This window comes from Vulpes lagopus, chromosome 3 (assembly GCF_018345385.1).
Source record: "Vulpes lagopus strain Blue_001 chromosome 3, ASM1834538v1, whole genome shotgun sequence".
Lineage (NCBI taxonomy): Eukaryota > Metazoa > Chordata > Mammalia > Carnivora > Canidae > Vulpes > Vulpes lagopus.
The window spans coordinates 115,079,455-115,107,169 of record NC_054826.1 but is presented as its reverse complement, the minus strand read 5'-3'; the positions used below and the strand labels follow the sequence as shown (position 1 = coordinate 115,107,169).

General features: G+C 46.1%; 1 protein-coding gene across 2 annotated transcripts in view; it reads right to left on the bottom strand.

The window, feature by feature from the left end:
• The window catches only part of SYT17 (synaptotagmin 17), a 75,124-nt gene that overhangs the window by 7,422 nt on the left and 39,987 nt on the right, over positions 1-27,715 (bottom strand). For both annotated transcript variants that reach the window (XM_041749214.1, XM_041749213.1), the window contains exons 6-7: positions 23,109-23,229; positions 21,397-21,552 (exon numbers count right to left, since the gene is read on the bottom strand). In XM_041749214.1, coding sequence (XP_041605148.1) covers positions 21,397-21,552; positions 23,109-23,229 — 277 coding nt within the window. The remainder of the gene's footprint in view (positions 1-21,396; positions 21,553-23,108; positions 23,230-27,715) is intronic.

Sequence of the window (27,715 nt, the reverse complement as noted above, 5' to 3'; positions counted from 1 at the left end):
TGCTGTGAAAATGAATCTGTTCTTCCCCACAAGAGCTAAACTCTTTTGGTTGCTAATTTAGTTCGCAGAGGCAGCCGGTCTGGAAGGGAAGCTGGATGACTTAGCATGTGGGTGTCATAAACACTGCAAATTAAAAGGAAAAAAAAATCTCGACAGCTCCCCATTTCTGCAAGTTTGGTTCACAAGGTGATACCCTCATATGCAACTTTGAGGGTGACAACACAGTGCAGGGGTGCCCCAGGTCATGGTCAGAACCCCACCTCATCAGAGGCCCCACAGTCTACCTTCTTGGGTGCTGAGTTAAGCTGTTCCCCATTTCTGAAAAAACAAACAACCCCCCCCAAACAAACAAACAAAAAACAACAATGCATGAAGCCAGCAAAACCCACCCTGGGCTGTTTGCCAGTCCTCCCTAATTCCTCAGTGTGGAGGGATCCCCACACTTTGTCTGGATGTTCAGGAGTCATCATCTCTCAACCTTCAGAGGAGCCCCCAAAGCAAGCTCCTTGTCCTCTTTCCCTCCTGTCCCCTCCTCTCCGTACATGAGCTTTTTTTTTTCTTTTTTAAAGATTTTATTTATTTATGAAAGAGAGAGAGAGAGAGGCAGAGACACAGGCAAGGGAGAAGCAGGCTCCATGTAGAGAGTCCGATGTGGGACTTGATCCCGGGACTCTGGTATCATGCCCTGAGCCAAAGGCAGGAGCTCCACTGCTGAGCCACCCAGGCGTCACCATACATCAGCTCTGACACACCCCAACAATGGTATCCACTCTCTCATCAGCTTTTGCAAATCTTCCTCAACCTATAGCTCTCGCTCTTTTTTTTCCTCTCTGAAAGCTAGAAGCTGTTGCAGGTGCTTCTTCCAAACAAAGTAAATTATATCCTTTACCTGGGCCTCAATTTTTCCATTTATATAATGTATGGGTAAACGTAGGTTTTAAGACTCTTTTCAACTATGACATTTCTTTGGTTCTAAGAAGTTTCATCCATGACGGAAGAGTGAGGTTTCACTTTGTGATTCACAGCAGCTGCTCGGACAGAACGTTTTTTCCCATGTTCCTTCTTCCAATGGTCAAAATGGCAGTTTAGATAACAGTATTATAATTAAAAATCAGCAAAACCAGGGCGCACCTGGGTGGCTCAGTTGGTTAAGGGTCCAACTCTTGATTTAGGCTCAGGTCATGAGTTCAGGGTTATTGGATCAGGCTCCGTGGTGGGCATGGAATCTGCTTACGATTCTCTTTCCCTTTCCCTCTGCCCCTCCCCCACCATCCCCCCTTGCTCATGTGCACATGCACACGCTCTCACTCTTTAAAAAAATAAAATGAAAACTCAGCAATACCAAATCCTGTGTCCCCTACACTAAGCACTGAAAAAAGTAGTTCATATACATTTTTTGACTCAATCCACACCACAGCCCTATTAGGGAAAGTACTACTTATATCCTTTTGCAGATGGAGAATTAGAGGCTCACTCACAGGGGTTAGCAGGCTGAGCGCCCAAGGTCATAGAGCTGGCATGTGGCACAGTTGGGATGGACACTCAGTCCAGCAACATTTTTCCTTCTCTTGTCTCAGAAAGTCTCACCCATTCCCCATTCCACTGACTCTGCTATATGACAAAAACAAGACTCGGAGTAGAAATACAGTGCACGTACGCATTTGAGTTAGGTCCTCAAGCTGGCCTGTAAGGCAAGAAGCATCAAGAGTCACAACAGGCCTCAAAAACCCCTCACAAAAGTGCCATGTGGGAGACCTTCCCATCATCCCCCTAGGGTCCAACAGGGTCAGGTTTGCTTCCAACATGAGAATGGACGCTCCTTCAGGTAGACAGTGGACAAGGAAGCTGTCTTACGTGTACAGGGGACTGATCTGAAAAATATAATACTAGCATCTAACACTTATATAGTACTTATTAACGTGTCAGCCCTCGTTATATGGATTCTTGATTGCACTAAATGATTTTATCCATGTGTTGATTTACAAGATCAGCCTATTATTACCTCTTGGGGCTAGAGGTCACATACTACCATCATGGCTCGCTTTCCTGAAGATGCCTAGAGAGAGCCCTGGGCATGTGGTGGGCATGTGACCTCGACTCCTTGCACTTGCCTCCACACCTCTTGCCCCACTGAAAGCATAAGGCCCCAGGCAGAGGCCCCTTTTGGCCAGGTCTACAGGAAATACTGGCTTAATGGGAGTTGTTCAATTTCTTTTATGCAGGGGTTCTCAGCTGGGCCCATTTTGCTCCCCAAATATGCCAATGTCAGGAGATGTCCGAATTGTCACCACTAGGGAGTAGATGTGGCTAAACTTCCTACCATGCTTGGGATAGCCTCACAACCAAGAATCTCCTGGCTCAAACTGTCCACGTGGACTGAGGCTCAGGAACCCTGCCTTAAAGGGAAAGCATGTGACCTGGGGTTTTCCCTCATTAATCCACTGCACAAATTGGAGAGTAGAGAAAGAGGCCTCTGAGACCTGTCACTGTGGCTTTAGATCAGGTCTCTTCCTGCTTCCTCAAGACACAGGAGTCAAAACTGAAATTCCTTTTGGGGTGCCTGGGTGGTATAGCTGGTCAAAGACCAGCTTGGTATAGCCAAGAGTCTTTGGCTCAGGTTGTGATCTCAGAGTCATGAGATCAAGCCCCAAGTCGGGTTCCATGCTCAGTGTGGAGTCTGCTAGAGACTCTCTCCCTCTCCCTCTGCCCCTCTCATCCTCTCTCTCTAAGAAAAAAAAAAAATCTTAAAAAAAAAAATCAAAGTTCCTTTTGAAATTCCTTTGGACCACTGCTGGACCATTTCTTTACTCTTCTGTGTGGAAACTGAGCCATGTGGAGCCTGCGTTTATAAAGATGACATATGGGTTGAAGAATCACTTTCAGAACTGAATCACACCGTCTAGGAGGAAGCATTTAAAAGTGTGACGGTAACGTAATGTGCTTGTTTTTACATGAACAACCAAAATTTATATATCTGAAAGAGGATCATCCTTGTACACTTGTCTCTGAGATGCTGGCATTGCTCTGGGGGAAACGTTCGCTACAAACTGGCTTCAGAGCTACTTGCAAGACACCTGTTGAAGCTTCAGGGGGACAATTAATCAAATATTCCCTTCTCCATCTTCTAAAACAATTGAGAAATAATTGAGAAAATAAAGGAGAAATACCACAAACATGTGAATCACTCACAAGGCTTTTAAAAAATACCAGTGCCCAGACCTCAGCGCAAGAGATTCTGTTGACTGGTTTAGGATAGGGGACTGGATGCCAGTGTTTTTCAAATGCTTCCCAGGTGCTTCTCATGGGGTCAGGTTAGATATACTGTGTTAGATGTAGAACAAAGTATCAGTTGGATTGGTATCTTGGCTGGATTGTAGAAAGTGGCCTGACCCCACTATTTGTTCTTCTGGAATTAAACTTATCTGACTACTGGAAAACAGTATGGAAGTTCCTCAGAAAGTTGAAAATAGAGCTACCATATGACCCAGCAATTGTACTACTAGGGATTCACCCCCAAAATACAAACGTAGTGATCCAAAGGGGCCTATGTACCCCAATGTTTATAGCAGCAATGTCCACAAGAACCAAACTACAGAAAGAGCCCAGATATTCATCAACAGATGAATGGATAAAGATGTGGTGTACACACACACACACACACACACACACACACAATGGAATCCTACCCAGCCATCAACAAATTGAAATCTTGCCATTTGCAATGACATGGATGGAACTACAGGGTGTTACGCTAAGTGAAATAAGTCAATCAGAGAAAGACCATTATCATATGATCTCACTCATATGTGGATTTAAGAAACAAAACAGAGGATCATAGAAAAAGAGAAGAAAAAATAAAACAAGATGAAATCAGAGAGGGAGATCAACCATAAGAGACTCTTAATCACAGGAAGCAAGCTGAGGGTTGCTGGAGGGGTAGGGGTAGGGAGACCGGGTAACTGGGTGATGGGCATTAAGGAGGGCATTTGATGGAATAGGCACTGGGTGTTATATAAGACTGATGAATTACTGACCTCTACCTCTGAAACTAATGATACACTATATGTTAACAACTGAATTTAAATAACATTTAAAAATAAATAAATAAATAAACTTCTCTGACCCAAACACAGAGCAGGCCTTGAAGCGGCAGGGTCAAGCATGATCAGCAGGCTCACTGAAGGAGCTACAGAGAATGCTACCCGTTGTGGGCAGGAAGGTACCACACAGGAGAGGAGGGCTGGGAGATCTCTACTACCTTAATCCTATCCAGCAAAGGACCGTGGACCTCCACATGAAAACTCACCAGGTTCCCAGACAGGTAAGTCAATTCTTCCCTGGGAGGAGTGAATACAAGACAACAGAGAATAAATCAAATAATAAAATGAATATAAGAGAGCCCAGAGGTGTTACTTTAGTGCAAAGTAGGTGGACTTTAACCATAAAGAGCCAGACCGTAAATATTTTAGGCTTCAAGGGCCATCTCTAGTCTCTGTCCCAACTCCTCTGCCATTGTAGCAGAAAGCAGCCACAGACAATATGTAAATGGATGGCCATGAAAGTGACATAATAAAAATATATATATTGGGTCTCTGCCCCTACTTCCTGACACAAAGCTCCTAAAACCCTTGTAATTTCCTATGTGATAGGGGGGATGGGAGCAACTTTTGTTATAATATTTGGTCGTAGTCCCTGGTTCATGACACAAGAGCTTCTAAGACCCATGGAATCTTCAATCGATGAGTGTCTTCTTGTATACTCATGAGATAGTTTCCAGATAGTTTCAGGGTGGGGGCGGGTTGCCAGAAAGACCAGGGCAGGATTTAAGGGCTGGACCTTTCAGCCCATCCCAACCCCCCAACCTATGTATCAAGCCCATGTAATGCTTTTCTGTATGTTAAACTTCAACAAAAAGTCAACTTTAAAAAACAAATGAATGGGGTTACTGTTTGCAACTGATCTTGAGATACATGAAAAAAATATAAACTGAAATATGGAGAGATGGGTAGATGTGTGATAAAGCAAACAGCAAAATATTCATTGTAAAATCTAGATGGTTGGGAATAGGGGTGTTGACTGGATAATTCTTCCAATATTTTTTTTAAAGGTTTTCAATGAAATGTCGAGATAATAAAAAATAAACACACGAATTCAACTGTTTTACTTTTATAGCTGTTAACCTGCTTCTTCCTCTTTTATAAAAAGCAGGCTCCATGCCCAACGTGGGGCTTGAACTCACCACCCTGAGATCAAGAGTCACTTGCTCTTCTGACTGGGCCAGCCAGGTGCCCTCATTAATCTGTTTTTTTTTTAATGCCACAGAAATATCAGCTTCTAGGTCTGTGTGGCTACCCTGTTCACAGGCTGGCCACAGGGTTGTTGGATCCTAGAGCAGAAGGGAGCCTGGTAAATCGTGGGGGACACAGGAGTGAACCAGGCTGCCCTATCTGGAGAGATATTGAGGACCTCCTGGTGGGTCCTCCAGCCAGGTTATCCATCCAAATGACCACAATAACCAGATGACATGTGGCCAGAAACACTGGCCTGGGCCTGAACAGAAGGGTCTGGCACCCTGATGCTCTCTAATCACAATAGCAAACAAAAGATTCAAATCAAGGGGCACCTGAGTGGCTCAGATGGTCAAGCATCTGCCTTTGGCTCACGTCGTGATCCTGGGGTCCTGGGATCGAGTCCTGCATGGGGCTCCCTGCAGGGAGCCTGCTTCTCCCTCTGCCTGTTTCTCTTCCTCTCAATCTGTGCATCTCATGAATAAATAAATAAAATCTTTAGAATAAATAAATAAACTTAGTTATACTAGTGGGCGTGCAGTGGATCTTACTGTGGTTTTACTTTGCATTTCTGATGACTAATGAAGCACAGCATCTTTTCAGGCGCTTCTTTGTCATTGCTGTGTCTTCTCATGAAGTGCGTCTGTTCAAATCTTTGCCCACTTTTTATTGGATTGTGGAGTGTTTGTCTTATTACTAAGTTTCTGGAGTTCTTTTTTTTTAAGATTTTATTTTTTTATTTGAGATTGAGAGAGAGAGAAATAGAGTGTGAGCATGAGCAGGGGGAGGGGCAAAGGGAGAAGCAGACTCTCTGCTGAGCAGGGGGCCCAATGTGGGGCTCGATCCCAGGACCCCAGGAATTGTGGCCTGAGCCAAAATCAAGAGTTGGATGCTTAACTGACTGAGCCACCCAGGCATCCCTGGACTGTAAATTTTGACAATAGCTATCCAAATGGACAAGCACATATGCTTTGACCGAGCAAGCCCACTGCTGGGTTTTCAGCTCATAGTACATCTGGACACATCCAGGGAGACATGTTGAGGGTGACCACTCCAATAATGTTCCTAACTGCAAAAAACCCTGGAATGAATCCCAATGTTATTAACAGGGGACTAATTAAGTAAATTCTTCAACTCCTGGAGTTAATGAAACATCATGTGGTCATTAAAAATAATTAGAGGGATGGGACGCCTGGGCAGCTCAGTGGTTTAGCATCCGCCTTTGGCCCAGGATGTGATCCTGGAGTCCTGAGATCGAGTCCTGCGTCACGCTCCCTGCATGGAGCCTACTCCTCCCTCTGCCTATGTTTCTACCTCTCTCTGTGTCTCTCATGAATAAGTAAGTAAAATCTTAAAAAAAACAAAAACAAAAACAATTAGGGGGAATCTGTACTCCACATTAGCCACACTGATCTCCTTGCTATTTCTCTCGTGTAAGGGCTTTTGCACTTGGTATTCTTTTTGGCTACAATGCCCTTCCTACATCCACATCCACATGGCACACCTCCAACTCCTTCACAACTCGGCTCAAATGTCACCTTCTCCGTGAGGCCCTTCCTGACCACCTTGGAAAAAACTGCAATCCTCACCCTACTCCTCCCTGTTCTCCTTCCTTCATTCTGTTTACTCCTTAGCACTGAACATCTTCTCTACATGGCATCATACAGTGACTCGCTTTGTTTACTACCTGTCTTCCCACGTTCAGGTCGTCATCTGATGAAACCAGGGATTGTGGTCTAATTTGTTCATTATTGTATCCACAGTGCCTGGCTCTCATATACACATATAAAATATGCCAGTATGAAAAGATGTCCAAGATGTATTATGTGAAAAGAGCAAGTTACAGAAAAGTATATATATTCTGGATACTAGAGGTAGCGGATGGAGATACACACACACATTCGTGTACACCTACCATGTATACACATACGTACATGCACACACTTACATACACATCTGTGCATATATTCCTAGAAAGAAGCCTTGTTAAAAGTAAATTACCTTTAAGTAGGGAGAATTAGGGACTTTTACTTTTCATTCTACTCTCTCCTATATGGTTGTACTATATATACACATATATATGTATATATGTGTATGTGTATATATATATCCTTTCTAATAACAACACTGAAAAGCCAGGAGAACTCCTTTACCCTTATAAACCCTTTGTGTCACCACATGCAGGTGACATGCACCCATAAATCACAAGGTAGGGAGGAATAGAGCCCAGATTTTAAAATATTCTGCTTCTCTCCTGCGGAGCCAGGCTGCGCCCCATCTGTGCAGGTCACATCACCTGGGAAAGGGGCTTGTTTGCTGAGCAGGATGCTTCTGTCTGCCCAAATTTTTATGGGTGGAAGCAGGGAAGCCATTTGAAAAATCTATATAGATGAGCACAAATTGACTCAAGTTTCTGCCCCTGAATTCTTCACACTCAGGCGGCCAAAGAAAAACCACTAGAAATGAAGAGAGGTTAAAATGCCATAAGGAGAATAAACATGCCTCAAATAGGTGCATAACTGGAGCAGACTGGCTCTGAGCTGGCGTCAACCTGCCCTTCACAGCGGTCACTACTCCCATCCCCCAAACTCCAAGACCAGCAGACCTCATTGCTCTAGCTCAGGGTGTCACCATCCCAGGGGGGCGCTGTCCATGCACTGTGGGGTGTGAGCAGCATCCCTGACCTCCACCCACTGGATGCCGACAGCACCCCTGGAGTTGTGTCAACCAAAAACGCTTCCAGACACTGCCAACCATCTGCTGGGGGACAAAATCAGCCCAGCTGAAAACCGCCAGTCTAACTATTCTTCTACGTCAGTAGGTACACTGTGCTTGCCAGCCAAAAGGAGTGTGGCGAATTCACTACGAGGACCACTCTTGTAAGCTTGAATTCCTCGAGCCTGGAGTTCAGTGAGGTGGGATTCCCCAGTGCTGACGCTCACGGTGAACTCAGAGGCAACAGGTGCTTAGGAAGGCAGCACAGCAAGATTGTCCATGGCCCAGGCTGGCTTTCATTTGCACCCTTGGGTGTCTGTGGCCGAGACGGCTGTGAGGTCACCAAAGCCTCTTCTTCCTGGACAAGCAGCTGGACTACAATCCTGGCCTCCCCTGTAGAGGGAGCTGTAGCCAACACGGTCTGAGTCGAAGTGGAAGGGACAGGTAGAACTTCCAGACCTGGTCTATTAAAGCTTCCCACACAATCCTCATCTCTCTCTCTCTCTCTTCCCCTCCCCTAACCACCAGCTGGAGGCGAAACCCTCCAAGGCCTGAGAAGATAGCAGAGCCACAAAACGGAAGGGGCCTGGATCGCTGAATCCTTGCGTGGAAGGCAGCTCATGAAAGGACCCGCAAACACCAGTGTGCAAGCAAGAGATAAGCTTCTACTGTGGCAAACCACAAACCAGTGTGGCTGACCTACTACCACAGCCTTACCTGACCTTAGCTAATACAGTAACTTTTAGCAAGTCACCTGAGCTCCCTGAGCTTCAGTTTCCTCCTCTGTAAAATGGGCATAACCCTACTACCTCCCTTGTTTAGTTGTTGAGGATCAACTGAGAGAGTCCTGGGAATGTGCCTGGGACTTACTAATAAGCCTTAATGAAGCCTGCCTCTTACTATAAGTGGAAAGAGTGACCATCGAATTTCTGCCCTTCTCTTTTTGCCTCTTGTGCCTTCTTTTCTGAGTCATGCTCAATAACCTGAGAAAGAATGATTTGCCGTAGTCCTCAAACACCTTAGCGCCACACTGGGCTTTAGGGAAACATCCTGTAGTAAGGCTGGGGACCCTCACGTTATCACACGGTTGTCCATGCATCTTTTAAGTGTCCTGGCCCCTCCTTACCAAAGACATCACTGAGAGGCCTGAACAGGAATGGAAGAGGATCCCACCCATGAATCACCCATAGGCTGCCTCTCCTCTGCTTCTCCAGCCCTGATCAAATTAAACAGAATAAGACCTAAAAGCAATCACATCATGAGAACTTTGACACTGAGCCAGCAGACACTCTTCCCAGGCCCACTCTGAGACTGAGGATCACAAAGAGAGTGGCTGTGAGTCAAGCCCCAAAGACCCTACCTCGCTTGGCCTGGGCAGGGCATTAGCTCCCGGACAGAGAGGGAAGGCCGGCCCCTTCTGCTCACTCTGCTTGTCCTTCACCCACCTGTTCGTGGGTGAATAATGCCCTTGCCCAGCCCGTCTCTAGAAATGATTGCCATTATAAGCCAACTACATCCTACTTTAATGTGGGGGGTTGGGAGTTAGGCAGAAACCCAGGGGAGCATTTTCACATCAACTTACACACAGGGAAAGAGAAAAGCACACCCACTGAGCATCTGCTATGTGCTAAGTATCCCCGCACGCATGTCATCTCACTCCTTCGTGAAGGCAGAAGCCACATCTGTTGTGTTCACTGGTTTCCCCGCTGCCTAACAGTCTCAGACACACAGTAGGTGTTCAATAAAGACTTGTCATCTGAGCTTACCGTGACCCCTACTTGTTGCTCTGACCTCATGTGTATTTCACTTACAGCATTAACTAGGCTCTGGCCACTTGTGCCTTCTTGATCATTCTGGCCCCAGGGCCTTTGCACTTGCCCATTCCTCTGCCTAGAATGCTCCTCTCCTTCATCTTTGCACGGCCGCCCCTTTCTCAGCTTATATTACCCAGTTTAAAATGATGCTCCAGCCCCTGTCCCCATATTCTATTATGTTTTAGGTGTTGATTTGTCTTGCCCCAACTAGCATACCAGCGTCAGGGAAGGATTAATTATTTCTGCCTTTCTGCTATTTCTCCAGCAACCAGGCACAACACCTCAACATAGTAGGGGCCTGATAAATATTTGAACCTGTGTAACTCCATGACCGAGAGCCCAGATTCTAGACCCAGATGACCTGACTTTGAATCCTGACTTCTGCTAGCATGGCCTCAGTTTCCCCGTTCACAAAATGATGGTAATTCCTACGTTACAGTGCTGCTATGAAGGCTAAATGAGTTAATTCACACAATACACACGGAGCAGCCCCTGGCATAGAGGGAGTGCTGTGTATTTGTCTACTGTCACTGTCCAAAACAGAAGGGTCCCCTCAAGGTAGACCTTAAATGCATCCGACAGAAAATGGAGGCTCAATGAGATGCAAAGGTCCTGCTTGAGATGCTTCAGCAACCAAGTTCTTCGGACCTGGCTCTCTGACGTCTAAGCCAAAGCTATTTTCACAATGTTTCCCTGAGATGCAGGGAGAGGAGTGACACTCAGCCTGTGCTCCGCAGTCCCTGGGCTTTTAAAGGTTAAGCCTTCTCCTGCTGACTGGCAGCTCGGGGTTGGGGCAAGGGACAGAAGGGCTGTCCGGAAAGGATATTCTTGGTTTCTGATTTATCCTCCTTGCCAGGCCTCATCACGCAGCTACCAGGTGGTGGCCTGGGCTGCTTCTCGCCAGTAGGAAAGCACAGGCAAACTGAACCTGGCCTCCACCAGCTCCCCTTTCCCACTCCTAGCCAGGGGCTCTTCAGGGACACTTTGGTTGGATAAATTCCCAGCCCCCTGATGGTTTCCCCCGTGGGGATTTGCCTGGAATGAGGCTCCATCCAAAGGCACCAAATCATGAGACAGCCATGCAAATGGACTAAAACTCCCCAGGAGCCCTGGCAGCTGGCTTGGTCTTTAAAGGCTGCCACCGGAACCCAAAATGAATGTTTAAGATCCAGCCAAGTTTTCCCGCCTGGGTGGATGGACTTTGGCAGCCTCAAGGAGCTCTCTGGAGGAAAGGAGAGGTTGGGGGTGCCATCGCGGCCTCTGTGCTCTGCCAGGAGAGCCCCAGGGTGGCAGGTGTCTGCTTCCATCTCCTGACTGCTTGGCTGGAGCACCACCTCTGCCCACACTGGGGCTCAATGCCTCAATCCACTGAGCCCTCACTAAGGGCTGAGCGCTGGGCTAAGCACATTACATACACCATTTCCTTTTATCCCTACAACATCCTAAGAGTTGGGGGCCTGAAACCTACAAGCAAGGAAATCTTCATTCAGGAGAGTTAGGCTGCTTGCCAAGATAGACAATTGTCCTTTACATCTAATCCATGAGCACTTTCTGTTGACTCTGCCTCTTACATTACATCCCACTGAGTTTACTTCTTTGAAACCCTTCCACCACCTCCCTGGTCCAAGTCACCATCTCCTTTCCTGCAGACCAGCACTGTAGCCTCCCAGATGGTCTCCTGGCTTGCCCTCTTGTCTTCTGATGATCCTATTCTCCATTCAACAGATGGAGTGATACTTTATTTTTTTTTAAGATTTTTTTTTTTTTTTTTTATTCACAAGAGACACAGAGAGAGAGGCAGAGACATAGGCAGAGGGAGGCGAAGCAGGCTCCATGCAGGAGCCCTATGTGGGACTCGATCCCAGGACTCTGGGCTCATGCCCTGAGCCGAAGGCAGACGCTCAACCACTGAGCCACCCAGGTGCCCCTAGAGTAATACTTTAAAACATCACCATAGCACTTCCCTGGTCAAAACCCTCCAAAGGCTTTTCAATGCACTCAAACAAACAAACAAACAAACAAACAAACAAACAAACACGAGCTTCTAATCCTGCAGGTTTTACTGGGCCTGCCCTGCTGCTGTTCCAAACTCACTCTGCCTTCTGTGCCCTGGACATACAGGGGTAACATGGGAGAACAGATGAAGTGTCTTCTTGTTTTTCAAAGTATGGTCTTCAGACCAGCATCAGTGTTACCAGAACTTACTGGAAATACAGATGCCTGGGTCTCTCTCAGACTTACTGACTCAGAATAATCCACACTTTAATAAGATCCCCAGGAGATTCATATGCTCATTGAAGTGTAGTGGCTAAGAGTGAGGGAGACTCCGGAACCAAACAACTTGGGTTGGAAGCCTGGCCTGGCTGCTCACCAGCTGGAGGACTTGGCACAAGTGACCAGTTACTTCCTGTGTAGTGAAGAATTCCTCTTCTCCAAAGAGAGATCTTGGTCTACGCTCTTGGCTCCTGGGAGGTCATCTCTAGGCTTCTGGACTATCCTGCAGGTGTCTTTGTTTGCCTAAGAGCTCTGGCCACAGATGGTGTGACTTATGGTGAGAGCTTTGGGGTTCCTTAGAGGTATTAGCTGGACCTCTAGGAGACACTGGAGACTGGAGTTACCTACCAGAGAGTACAGGATCGAGCCCCAGTAAAAGCTCTGGATGCCAAACATCAGTAAGCTCCCCTCATTGGCAATACTCTGTGCATACTGCACACTTAGTGACCGGGAAGAGGCAACACCGTCCATGACTCCATGGGTACAAAATGACTGGAAGCCTTGCATCTGGACCTCTTCTGGACTCTGCCCCATGTTTCTCATCCCTGGGCTGATTTTATTTTGTAAAATAAAATGTGTTCTGCCATCATAAAACTGTGCTTATATAAGTAGCACCTTCCTGAATCCTGTGAGTGATTCTCATGAATTACTGAACCTGCAAGGTCACAGGGACCGTGAATTTCTCGCCAGCTGGTCCGAAGTGAGGGCAGCCCTGTGGGGACCAGTCCCTCAGACTTTGCAACTGGCTCCACTCACTGCCATTCCCTTCTTTGAACTTCGGTCTCCCTAGCATTTCTCCCCATGAAAAATGGCCATAGAGCAGATCACACCTTATATGTTAAGTGAAAGATTAAATGTAATTAACGAACACACAGGGGATTCAGATAAATGTAAGTGCAATGTCCCCACAGTTCAGTCAAGGAAACTGGGGTTCACGGAGGCAAAGCCACGAGCCCACAGTCAGAGTCTGAAGCTAGGTCTGGCTGACTTGACCCACAGTGCGATACCGCCTCGAGACGGGTTAACGCTTTCCACAAAGGGGAGGACAGTCATGGTTCAGCTAAGCCGGTGTTCGGGGAACCTGGTAAGGAACTCATGGGACCCCTGAAGGGAAGTCACCCACTGCCATCCTTTTTTTTTTTTTTTTTTAAAGATTTTTATTTATTTATGATAGACATAGAGAGAGAGAGGCAGAGACACAGGAGGAGGGAGAAGCAGGCTCCATGCCAGGAGCCCAACGTGGGACTCGATCCAGGGACTCCAGGATCGCACCCTGGGCCAAAGGCAGGCGCTAAACCATTGAGCCACCCAGGGATTTCCCCCCTCCCCCCCCACTGCCATCCTAATGCTATCTACTGCTTCTCTTCTCTCCTCTCTTTGGGATTCATGTGGCATCAATATTAGGCTCCATTGTTCTCTTTTTCCCCCCTTCTGTTCTCCTTTCCCCCAATCTTTTTATTCTGTCGTTTGCAGTACATAAGTGCTCTTCATCTATGGGTTTGTTCATTAACTCTTTCCTCGATCATCTACATTCTGCTAGAGTCCATCCAGTCCATTTGATTTGTTACTGTACTTTTCTGTTTGAAGTTTTTCACCTGGTTCTATCTTCTATCTTCTGTTTCTCTACTAATCTGCAATATTCTCTTACCATTCTTTTCAAGAGGATTCACCCTTCCTTCTTGGAGCATGGTTCATAGCAACTGCTTTAAAGTCTTTGTGTGATCACCCCAACATCTAGGTCATCCTGTGGTTGGTGTCTGCTGATTATATTTCCTCTGAGAATTTGCCAGGCTTTGCTGGTTCTTTGTGAATCAGGTTATTCTGGATTGTATCCAGGACGTTTTGAATATTATGTCATGAGACTCTAGGTCTTGTTTGAATCCTACTAAATATATTGATTTTTTTTTAGCTGTGCTGAGCAACTGACCAGGTTCGGTTCAGACCACATGTTCTGAGCTGCCCTCAGTGTGCTGTTATGCCAAAGTCAGTTCATCTCTAAAGTCTCTGTGGTGCTCTTCATATCTGTCCCTCATTTGTGTCTTCGGGAGCCCACTACAGACCCGGGCAGTAGTCTACACCACAGTTTAGTTCTCAAAGTCTCTTGTATACTGGTTAGGGTCATACCCATTTGTGTGTAGCTCAGGGGTGAGCCCAGTTCACATATAAGTTGATGGGCTTCCTTCTGGGCACTGCTCTCTCTCTGCAATATTCCTTATGCTCTGGCTCCCAGGGTCCCACTTTCTGATTACCTTCTGCCTAGAAAGTGGAGGCGTTCATCTCCTCCCTCTGCTACTTACTTCCTGTGACCGAGTCTGGATCTGGAGCCAAGCACCTATTGCCAGCTCCTCCCACGCAGCGCCAACCCCAGGGCACTGTGGGGAACGCAAACCGGTCTGGTTCTGTGGCTGAGCTGGCACAGCTTTAGTGTCAATCCCTGCCTCCTGGACACTGCACCAGCTGGCAGCTTTGGGGTGATGATGATTAGGTGAGGGCCCTGGTCAGGAGGCAACCAGAGGAGCTAGGCTGAGTTCGTCACCTCAAAAGTGCCAGCATAACTCTTAAAAACAACAGGCATGATTTTCCGAGTGGCTAGCTCTAGGATGGACAGGTCCACGTGTTGATTTGCCTTTAATGCTCATAATAGGAATGATTTGCTGCATTTCACACAAGACAAAGTCCAGGACCCAGAGAGGTGGAGCCATCTGCTTGGAGTCACACAGCTGGCTAACAGTAGGGCCAAGATTCAAACTCAAGTATGAATAATTCCAGGGTCTGCTCTTCTGTGGCAAGGTCCATCAACAACAACATCATCACCATCATCATCACATTTGGTATTTACTGAGCACTAACTATGTACAAGGCGCTGTCTAAAGCTCTTTATATTATGTCCTGAGGTTGGAAGGTTGGAAGAGGAGGAAATTGAGCTACAGGAAAGAGAAGTTGTTTGCTCACGGTCACACATGCTTGCTGAGCAGTAAAAGTGACATGTGAACCAAAAACTGTATCTCGCTCCAACCCATACTCTGAGTGGCCATGCAACCATTTCTCTAGCAGGCAGAGCTGGGCCTGGGGCCCCCATAAGTCGGGCAGGAGAGAAGACAGAGGCTGTGGGCAGGCTACAGGGAGGACGTGAGGCCAGATGCTGGGGAACAGTGCAAACCCACAGCATCTCTCCATCCATCTCAAGGGACTTTCTGGCTCTTGCAGAATGGCTATGCCCCTCTCAGACTGGTTTCCTCATCTCTCCTCTGCTGGAAACCCTCAGCGTCTCCACTGTCCTGCTTCCCAAACCCCAACGCTTTCACAGCGTGTCCTCTGGTACCCATTCAGCCCTGAGGCCTCCCCAGGCGAGTGGGTGGCAGCGCTGCTCCATCCTCCCCTCTCCTCCTGTGCCACGCCTCCCCACCCGCCTCATCTCACCAGCAGATTCAATTAACCAATTTGATGCTGTAGCTGCAGAAAGCCAAGCAATTATGGAAGCAGACCAGGTGCCTTGGAACTCACTCTCAACAGAGAGGCCTGGGAGGCCTCCAAGCAGACATCGGGGTGGGGAGGGAGGCAGAACAGTGTGGGCAAATGCTGCCAACCCAGGCTGTGCGAGAAAGCCAACTGGAGAGCTGTGAAAAACACACCCCTGTCCCCAAATGCAGATGCCCTGGCTGATTTAGCTGCTCTGGCCTGGGGCCTGGGAATTGGGATTTTTTTTTTTAAGTCCCAACATCACACCAATGACTGATGGGGTTAGAAGTCTAATTGATATGCAGGGGCGGGGGGGGGGGGGATCACTGCTTGAGTCTGATTCCTTCTGATGTGCATGCACTATCACTCCCCCAGACGCATGTCCAGGGGCTTCTGTGTATCTGCTCCCCAAAGCGTGGTCTGTAGACCCACAGCACTGGCCTCACTGGGGTGCCATCAGAAAGACAATCCTAAGCCACAGCCCAGACCAACTGAATCAGAATCTGCATTTTAACAAATCCCTGGGAGATGTTAAGGATGAAGGTGCCACACTCTCTAGCCCTAGCTAGACGCATTAAGGGTTGGCAAAAAGCTAGGAATGTCAGTCACTGGTCATTGCCCTGGTTTCTCTTGTGTTGGGAGGCTGCCAGAGGCTGGTTATCACTAAGCCCGTGCCCAGGGCAATTCCTGCAGCAGCTGCCTTGAGAAATTCTAACAGGACAGAGGGATGGCCGAGCATGGGTCCTCCATACTGACCCCTGTTAGCCCGTTAGCTCCCAGGGTGAAGTAGGGGGTTGGCCTTAATTTCTCTCCCTGACCTTAGCTTCCCTTCTGGGCTGGAGGCCTGCCCGGTCTCTCCTCACTCCCTCCAGGCCTCTGCGCCCAGCTCACGTATCACCTTCTCGCTTTCCAGACAGGGTCGGGCACTTGCAACGTACCTCGCTTTGCTCCTTCATAATCCTCAGACCAATTCACAGTTGTATCGTGATTGGTGTGGCATTTAGTCTAATGTCCAGCCGTCCCCCTGCTAGATGTAAATGTCATGAGAACACGGGTCATGAATGTCTGGGTCTCTATTGAATACACAGCACATAGTAGGTGCTTGAAAAAAAAATTCAATCCATGGAGACTGATGTTTGGTCAGCTCCCGCCCCAGGGAGCTGACCCTTACCTGCTCCGCCCCTGCCATCAGAGGCTGCCTCTGTTCTATCTCCATCAATCTGTCTACGTGAGATACCCCATATAGACAGAGTTCTAGGAATACCTGGGGGGCACAGTCAGTTGAGCGGCCGACTCTTGGTTTCAGCCCTGGCGTGATCTCAGGGTCATGGGATCGAGCCCTGCATCAGGCTCCCCGCCCAATGCAGAATGCACTTCTGATTCTTTCTCCCTGTCCTCCCTGCTGCTCTTCCCCACTCGCTCGTACTCACTCTCTCTCAAATGAATAAATAAAATCTTAAAAAATTTTTTTAAATAAATAAATGGAATTCCACAGTATTTGACCTTTTATATCTGGTTTATGTCACCTCACAGAATATCTTCAAGGTTCATCCATGTGGTAGCATGTGACCATTTCCCTCTCCTGAAGGCTGTGTAACAGTGCACTGAATGAATAGATCACATTTTCTTTATCCATTTATCCTTCTATCAATGGACGCTGGGCTACTTCCACCTTTTTTGCTACTGGGAATAGTGCCGCTTATGAGCACGGGTGCACGGATGTCTGTTTGAGTCCCGCTTTCCATTCCACTGGGGATATACCCAGAAGGGGAATTGCTGGATCACATGGTGATTCTTTTTTTAATTTTTTTGAAAAGCCATCATCAAGCTGTATTTCTTTCTTTTCTTCCCCCACTTCTAATAATAGCCCACTAACCTCAGTGGCCAATTCCACATTACTTTTCTGGAAGGCCTCTGGGCTGCATGTCACTCTCACAAGTTGAGAAGCAATTTTCCCTCTTTTTTTAAACTTCAGCTGCAGAAAATCACCTGATTGAAAATTGCAGTAGAACCCTCATCCCACACAGGAATGGAACTGCTCAGAAAGCCAGGCCCGCCAGCTAATTACAGGCTTTTACCAGGATTCTCGGCAAACACTCCAAGTGCAGCTCAACCTTACTTCTGTTATGAAGTGTTTGGAAACAAGCTAATAGGCTAGGTTTCAGATCCTTAGCCTGGAGGCGACAGCTCTTTCCCCTAGCTGATAAATAAAGCAAGTTAGAACATCATGGATTCTAATTCGGCACCATTGCTACTTTGCCTAGAGAGACACCAGCTCAAACCACACTTCTTTTGTAACTGCAGGCAGGGCCCTTCATGTAAAATGTCATCCCAGCTGGGATTTCCACTCATAGCTATGGTTCTGAACCCTGACTGAGCACTAGAAATATCTAGGGTGCTTTAAAAATACATATACACGGGGGCGCCTGGGTGGCTCAATTAGTTCAGCGTCTGCCTTGGGCTCAGGTCCTGATCCTGGTGTCCCTGGATCAAGCCCCATATGGAGCTCCCTGCTCAGCTTCTCCCTCTCCTTCCACCGCTTCCCGCTTATCTTCTTTCTCCCAAATAAATAAACAAAATGTATATTTTCAATGGGCTTTAACCTGACAAGAGGCACCTCTGAGCTAGGGGCACAAAACCCCAACATTTAAACAAGAGAAGCTTGCGTTCCACAAATGGAGAGCAGGGGCCTTGCCTGGTGAAGACTGCTACCTGAAATGTAGTGAGTTGAATGAGAGATGTATGGGGGGCAGGGATACTGCCCCAGTTTGAGGCTTTGGCCTGATGGGGTTCACATATGGGATTCAAGGGGTTCTAAACAACGTCTCAATGGAAGGCAAAACTTCTTATTGTTTAGAGTATTTCTCTCGGAAGGTGCTCCAGAGTTCTTATCACATTATCTTAAGCCCCATCACATACCCCTTACCTCCCCGTACCCTCCCCTACTCCCACCATGTGTAACCTCTGCCTTTATCACGGTATCACATCACCAGGTGATGGTATATAGCGCAACTATTAAAGAGCTAGGTCCATTCACATCTGCATCACCCTGGAGGGACTGGACACATTCATTTGTTAATGAAACAAAAGTAAGTTTGAGAGTGGGGTCCACAGAATGGTCTGAAAAGCTCCCCAAACTGGAGGTCTGATTTGTTCACCGCTATATTCCGAGCACCTGGAAACAGAAAGTGCTTCATACATACTTCCTGAATTAATGAATAACTTCTTAAAAGAGCTGAATCTTCTGTATGTGGATGATGTTTGTGGGAATGAGGAAAGAAGTGTGAAATCAGCAGTGTGTGCGAAATGAGGAAAGAAGTGTGAAATCAGACGCTCAGCGGTTGAGCGTCTACCTTTGGCTCAGGTCGTGATCCCGGGGTCCTGGGATCGAGTCCTGCATCAGGCTCCTCATGGGGAGCCTGCTTCTCCCTCTGCCTGTGTCTCTGCCTCTTTCTGTGTGTCTCTCATGAATAAATAAATAAAATCTTGAAAAAAAAGTGTGAAATGATACATACCAAGACACTGAGGTGGTGATTTCAGGGAGAAGGGAATGGAAGGGGGATGAAGAAGAGACTAACACTGCCTTTTAATAATAGTTCATAGTTACTAAGTGCTTGCTGTATACTAGGCACAGTGCCCAACACAGATTGTCTTCTTTTCATCTTATCCAAATAACAATTCTTCAAGACGTCCTTGTGTGGTTATACCCATTTTACAGATGAGAAAATCTAAGCATACAGATCTTGCTCAAGGCTACAGAGCCCAGACCCAGGCCCTGGCCCTACAGCCCCCACATTTAACCCCTCTACTTTTCTGATTCTCCATCCAAACAAACCTTTTGGTTGTGTCATTCACTGTGACAAGCATGTAATACTTTTGTCATAAAATCTTCAGTAAAATATAAAAGTGTCAGGGCTTCCCTTCTGGGCACTCAATGCCCCCTGGGGTCCCCTCCCAATCTAAATGTGCAACACTCGGTCATTTATTCTCAGTAGGGACTTGGAAATCAATATTCCATGCTTGGATCTTACCTTGGTTCAATTTAGTTCCCACTGCCTGCTCCCTACCATTTAAAGATTCAGTGCAATCATTGTCTTCTGCTTGACCCGAAACCTTGGGGACAGTGGGACCTGTGGACAGCAGCCATCACGGCTGCAGATAGGACTGTCATACCTGCTTAGGGCAGGCAAGCTCCTGATTGGATGCAGACTCTCTGGGTGACAGGGCCTAAGAAAACCCAGAACCAACCTGCTTCAGAGGAGTCTTGGAGCACAGAGCATTTGCAATCTTAGTGATGAGAAGCAGTTAAGCCTGTGCAGAGAAAGCCTTGCATACAAGGGTTTTTTTAAGCCATAGCCTTCTTTCTTGGGGGACCTGCGGGTAAGGATTTTAGACTAGATCTAAACAGATTAGGCTTTACTAATTACTCTGGAGCACGACTCCTCAGTGTGATGTCAGGTCACCAATGCCAGCACTACCTGGATGTTTGGGGAAATGCAGACCCCTTGGTCTTCAGAGCTAGTAAGACCAGAGCTGGAATCTTGACTGTACCAGTCTGAGACCACGTGTATTACTTGGGTTTGAGGCCTCAGTCTCCAGCCCTGTAAGCTGATGAGGATTATGCTGATTGGACAGCGTGAATTATGATGAATATTAGCAATAAAGTATGTGAAGCCCCTGCTGTGATCAGGACACAGGAAATAATAACCATTACTTCCATTAACTCGATGTTGTGGGAGCCAGCTTCTAAAATGGCTCCCAATGATCACTAACTCTCAGGATTTATGCCACTCTGTAACTCCCTCCCCTGGATTGTGATGAACCCCTAGTGGGTTGTTTCTAATGAATAGAATATGGCAAAAGTGAGAGGATGTCATTTCTAAGATTAGGTTATGATAAGACTCCGGCTTCCATCTTGCTCACTCTCTCTTGCTCCCTCACTTGCCCACTCTGACAGAAACCATCCGCCACATTGGGAGTTGCCCTACGGAGAAGTCCACATAGTGAGAAATGGAGGAAGGTCACTGGCCAACATCCAGGAAGGAAAGGAAGCCTCCAATCCAATGCATCTCCACTGTGAGGAACTGAATCCTGCCAACCACTATCAATGTGAGTAAGCTTGAGAACAGATCCTCCCCCCAAGATGAGCCTTGAGATGAGACTGCAGCCCCAGCCAATACCCTGACTGCAGCCTTGTCAGAGAACCTCAGTCAGAAGCACGCAGCAAACCTACGTCTGGGTTCTTGACCCACAGGAACTATGAGCTTAATAAATGTTTCTAAGTCACTCAGTTTATTATGCAGTAATAGATAACTAATATGCATTGAAAACAGCAGATTACATTCAACCACAGTGGCACATGAAGCCTCTACTTAAAAATTATGTTCTCTGGGAAGCTTTCAAAATCCTCCTCTCCAAGTTAGGTGACATATTTCTCACATTTCCCTGTTGGACTATAAGCTCCTTGAATCACCACATCATCAAAAGTAACAGAGTGAGCACTTATTATTTCAAAGTTGTAAGTCACTTAATCTCACAAACCTCTGAAGGAGGTACTAGGATTGCCCACATTTTACAGATGAAGAAACTGAGGCTCAGAGGTGTCAAGTAACATGTCCAAGGCTTCAGCAATTATGTGGAAGTGTCAAGGAATCTGGCTCCAAAGTTTACATTTGTAGTAAATATGCTTTATGGTTCTATGAATCTCACCCAAGGTCACAAGTGGTAAATGGATTCAAACCCAGGTAGCTGAATACCAGACATTACCCTGTCTAAACCCCTTCTATCTCTAGGACAAGAAGTGGAAGATGTCTCACCTGTTCATCAGGGTCTGAACCACTGCCTACCTGTAAACACTAAGCTGGCATTTTCAAGTTCTTCTTGGGGAACTTTGAAGCTGAAGGATTCATTGTAAAAAGGATCGATTGTGCCTCTTAAGAAGGATGTCTTCTTTGTTTTCACAAGCTTGAGTCCATGTACCAGCTGGATTTTCACAAAGGGGTCTGAGAATCGGACACAGCATAATAGAATGTTGGAACTCATGAAACTCAATCCATCCATCCATCCATCCATCTTCCCATCCATCTGAAAATCCAACTACCGACCCATCCTTTCATCTCTTTTATCTCATCAGTCCGTCTGTCTTTCCATCCCCCAGTCCAGGTATCCAACCCTCCTTTCATTCATCCATTCTCCCATCCATCCACTATCCACCCTTTCTTTTTTCCCACCCAGCTGCTTGTCTGGTTCATCCCTTTCTCTCCTCCTTCAGCCATCCAAAATTTATTGAGCTCTTCCCACATGTCAGGCATTGTATTAATTGTACAAATGAAGAAAAATTAAAGACTCAAGATAGGAAATGGTCTGCTTAAGATCAGACTAGTGGAAGAAGAGCCAGACCCAGAGCTTGCCCTGGTTTTTTGTCCCTAGAAACCCATTATCATGTCAGTGAGCCCACGGCTCCACACACAGGAGTACGGAGATGGCTGATTAATGACTATCATTCTTAGATCCCTTTACAGTTTACAAAGAGATTCATGTACATTATCCAACTTAATATTTATTTAAACGACCCAGTGAGATGGATACTGTTGCTATCTCAATTTTTCAGATGGAGAAATTGAGGCTTATGGAGGTTAAGTATCTTCCCCAAGGCCATGTCATTTGTAAGCAGTAGAATGAGAACTAGTTTCCAGGCAGTTTGATTCCAGAACCCTCAATCATTTTATCAAACTGTCTCTCCTGTTGTGCTAAGTCTGAAACTCTCCAGCCTCAACATCATTCCCTCCACTGGCCCCTTCAAAACCTCTATTTTTATAATGTGGTTTTTGAGAATGTAAGTTGTCTTCTAAATGCAGCTGTCACTTGATAGCAAAAGTAATTTATTTTAGCTACTGTACTTAGAGGAGACAGTGGTTTCTCCACTGAGCTGAAGAGGTCTCAGAGATCCTGGCTACTTTCACGATAATATCTTTTGCTGTCATGGGAGAAGCTACATACAGATGGAATGTAATCTGTTCCATTTCATGAAAAGTCATGTTTGAATTGGTTTGCTATAAAGTAGACACTTTAAATATAACAGTCTTTCCAGAGCTGATTTATAAAGATTCAAGGTGCATTTGAAATGAGCTGGCAAAAAAACCCTCAGGGCGTGCCCAATACCCCCTCAGATCAGAATGCGTGATCGGTGCCCGCTGTTCCCACCACCAGGAGCATGGCATCTCCATCCTGCGATGGAGCATCTGGAAAGGCAGGTGACTTCCTCGGGGCTGTGTGTGCATAGAGGATCCAGGTCAGTAGTTATCCCACGAGGTCTCGGTCAAATCCCCAGTTCGAATGGGGCTATGGAGAGAGCATCATTTACCTGCCTCATCTTAAGAGACATCTGAGTGTTTATTTTCCCTCTTGATCTAACATCCTAGTTCTAAATGCTCTTTGTTTACCCTCACAGGGTTTTATGAATAGTATCCAGAATTCAGGGGAAAAAAATCGAGGCTCTGTATCAAACAAACATAGATGCCTCGTTAAGGAAATGGGGAGTGAAGGGGTTACACTGTACCTGAACCTTGGCTCACATCGGTCTGAAGAAGTTGCTTGGCTCGAATGACGTCCACATTCAGTCTCCCAGCACTTGGGAGATAATTCAGTGACAGAAGCAGCTCACCCAGCTCCACTTCATTCTGCAGAGCAAAGAAATGATCAGAAAGTTGCTTTTTTCTTGTATTCCTTTTTGTACCTATCATGCAGTAAAGTGATTCTTGCAGCTCACAAATGGGCTTCTGTGGGTGGATCAGTTGACAGTGAGCGACTCTTCCTTTGACTTCTTTTAGCCTCTGTCCCCAATTATTCCCTCTATCCCAGAAAGTTCTTGTAGCACCTGAGTGGCTCAATCAGTTAAGCATCTAACTCTGGATTTTAGCTCAGGTCATCATGACCTCAGGGTCGTGAGATCGAGCCCCACGTCAGGCTCTGCATTCAGCGTGGAGTCTGCTCCAGGTTCTTCCTCTCCCTCTGCCCCTCCCCCTACTTGTGCTCTCTCTCTCTCTCTCTCTCTCTAATGAATAAATAAAATCTTAAAAAAAAAGAAAATTCTTTCTGTTCTTAGGATGCTGAACAGCAGCAACAACATACTAACAGCAAGGTATCAATAATAATAAATGCTAAATGTCAAGTTCCGAGCCTAAGCACTTTATACGTGACAACCAGTTCAATCTTCATAATAAATCTGTAAGATGTTAGTATTACTCTTATTTAATAGGAGAAAGTGAGGATCAGAACAATGAAATGACATATCCAAGACTACACAGAAAGTGGTAGCACCAGCATTTAGACCCGGGGAGGCTGATTCCAGATAATCTGACTGCGATGCTATTTTGCCTCCCACCAGGATCACTGGGAGCAGGATACCCTACAGAGCAAGTATGTGGGTGAGAAATCTGTTCTCAACCTCCAGTCCACAGTAGACCCCATGCTTCTAGTCTCACTGCTGCAACACTCAGCCTATGACATTGCTTGTTAAAAAACATGCAATCCCTTGATGTCGACACTACCACACTGGTGGGAAATTCATCCAGAGCATGGTGCCTTCCACACTTCCAAAAGTACCTAGAAAAGAGAAGGCCTCCACTTCTCTGTCCCACTTTTTCAAAAATGTTTATTGTAAAAACTTGCAACCATATACAAGTTACACAGGCCAGCATAAGGAATCTCCATAGACCCACCACCTAGTGGTAACATGATCAGAATACTTCCTTTGCTAAAGGATGTTTCATTGCGTCTTACTCTGTATTTATCTTGGTCCATATAATAAAATACCATAGACTAGTAGCTTATAAACAGAAATTTCTTTCTCACACTTCTGGAGGCTGAGAGTCCAAGATCAGGGCACTAGCATGGTTAGGTGCGGTCACAGACTTCTCGTTGTGTCCTTGCTTAGTGGAAGGGACTAGAGAGTGCTGTAGGGCCTTGTATGTAAGGCACTAACCCCATTCATGGGGATTTCAGCTTCATGACACAATCAACTCCCAAAGGCCCTATCTTGCAACACCATCACATTGGAAGTTAGGACTCCAACATGTAAACTTTGGAGGAGACACAAACATTCAGATCACAGCACATCTATACATTGACTTGCAAAAAATTTTAGCTGAATATTTTAAACCACATCCCAGACATGATGTCACTTTACCTGTATATCCTTCGGAGAGTATCTTTAAAAGATAAGGACATTAAAACAAATATTTATAGTATGGGAAATTTCTGATCATTCAAAAGAAGGCAGAAAAGTGCAAGGAAACTCCTCATATCCACCACTACTCAGATTCAACAATTATCGTCTCGTAGCCAATCTTGATTTACCTATACCCTCATTCAATGCCTCATATCATTCTGAAGTAATTCCCAGATATCATATTATTTCTCAATATTTTAGTATATATCTCTAAAAATGATTGATCTCTTTATCCATCTAACCATCCACCAGCTATTCATTCTCCAACCACCCATCCACCATCCATTCATTGATCCTTCCTTCCACCATGCATCCATTATCCATCTATCCATCCATCCATCCATCCATCTACTCACCCATAATCTCTGTCCATCCCTTTTGGTTATCAGTGATTCCAGCAAATTTATGCCAAGTGGCAGCTCTAGAACATAGCTTGGCACATGGGAGATACTCAATAAACACGTGTTGATTAGACTCCTAGTCAAACCAAAAGATTTCTGTACTAAGTGACAAGTCCTTAGACAAGAAAGAATCTTACACATTAACTCAGAGGTTGCAACTTGACAGCCTGTAGATGTGTTTTATTTGGCCCACATCAAGCTTAAACATAACTAATTGATAATTATGATAAAATTCAAGAATCAAGATACCTCACACTTTCAAAAAAAAAAAAATCTGGATTTCCTGCCTTTCTTAAAAAATTAGAAGGTCCAGCATGGCTGGACCCACATTCCCACCTGGCAACATGTGGCCACAGTGCGGTGTCCCCCTAGATGGGACCTGCCTCCATTTCATGAGGTCCTCATCCTTCACTGCTTTACACATGAGTTTGTAGGTTTGTCAAGATAGAATGGTCAACTCAGTATCCTGAGTAATCAAGGAATTTCAGAGCCCCTGTACACAGTGGCTAGGAGTCCCCCCCCCTTATTTTTTAAGATTTTATTTATATTTGAGAGAGAGACAGAGAGTGCAATCATGTGTGCATGAGTGGGAAGAGGGAGAAGCAGGCTCCCCACTGAGCAAGAAGCCCAATGCAGGGCTCAATCCCAGGACCTGAGACAGAGGCAGATGCTTAACTGACTGAGCCACCCAAGCACTCCTCCCTCTTGTTCTTAAAGGCCTGGAAGATGTAGTCCTCAGGACCTGATTCTGTAGACGTATTTATCCTGAGACAAGAAATGCTGAGAATTCTGCTGGCTCCCAGGCCAAGGAGAAGCCATTCATATCCCTGTGGACTTAGAGCGAAGCCTTCCCTGCTTTTACAAGTAACCAGCTGCTCAACTCATGACATAGCTTTATAGGTAAGGATCATAACTTGTAATTTAGTCTGCTGAGTTGGTGAAATATGGATTCAAATCTAGTGTCATCATGGGTGGTTCATTTAGAGAGGGAGAGAGGGTTGCAACTGAGGAACAAAACAGTATGGTAGGAAATTAGCCTATAGACCAGTGGTTCTCAAATGGGGACAGTTTTGCCACTACCACCAGCACCGATGTCTAAAGACATTCCGGATTGTCACTCCTGAGGTGAGGGATGCTCCTGGGATCTAGTGTGTAGAGGCCAGGGATGCTGTTCAACACCCTGCAATGCACAAGACAGCTCCTCAGCCCCCCAAACAAAGGATGATCCAGCCCAAAATGGCAACAGCGCTCAGATTGAGAGACATGGGACAGAAGAGAGGAAGGAGGACAGATGTTTCTTTTACAATAGCAAAAAAAGTACATATCCGTTGACTCAATATTTCCATTTCTAGGAACTTACTCCACTGACGTACCTCACTGTGCGTCACCATGCATGCACAAGGACAAATGCACTATCGTGACCTTGACAGATTAACTGTGGGCCATGGTATGTAAGGAGTGGGGAGCAAGATAGTCCCTGCCTTCATGGAACATATACTTTGGGTGAGGGGGTCGGAGACAGAGAGTAAACAGACTAAAGGAGACACAAGTGAGGTGATTTCAGATCATGCTGAGTACTAGGGAGAAAAATCCAGCAGGATACGGAGATGAAGGGCCCTTCTGGGGTGAGGGAAATACTCTGTATCTTGATTATGGTGGTGATGACATGGGTGCATTTGCCAAAAATCAACTATTTAAAATGTACATATTTATTGTATGCAAATTACACCTTGATAAAGTTGATTAAATTGGGGAGGATCCAAAGTAAACCAAATAGGACAGAATATTTATCAGCACTTGTCAGATCTGGGAGATGTGTACCTGGGTGTTTACTATTTTATGTTGGAAATGCTTCATTTAAAAACATAAAATAAGTATTAAAAAAGCAAGCACGACAACCTAGGCAGGGTAACAGAATGGGGACTGATGAGGCGCACGTGGGGGCCACCAGGTCAGCCACGGTGGTCAGGCAAGGACTCAGAGGTGAGGTTGGAAGAAGGGCTGAAGGAAGTGAGATGGGCAGGGGGACACACGAACATGGGGGTGGGAAGAGGGAGAAATCCAGGAACACAGCGAAGGCAGTATGGCTGGAATGTGCTAAGAGGTGGCTTCTGGAAAGGTCCATGAGAGCTAGAGAAAGCTACCAAGAGGGGCAGACCTGTGGGAGCATGCCCACTCCCAGCTTTATAGGAAATGGTAAAAGGAGTGAGGCTGGCTACCAGGCTCTCACTGCCTAAGGGAGCCCTCAAGCTCCTGTTCAGAGTGGAGAGAGAAGCTCTATTCCTTCCCCCCAGGGGAGGGGGGCATCGACCAAGCTTCACCAAGGTGGATGCCTGGTGTCATCTTCTATCTTCCCCTTTCTAAGAAGATTATTTTTCATCTCAAAAAAGGGAAAGCTCTTTTATTCTTTCTTCCCTTTGAAGGATACAAGCTGCTGCTCTCTCCAGCCCTTCCTCATCCCCAACACAAGCCTAACAAGGTTTTCAGGAAGTATTTTTCCAAGAGAGGTCATCCCACCGACCCAGCCATTCTTTC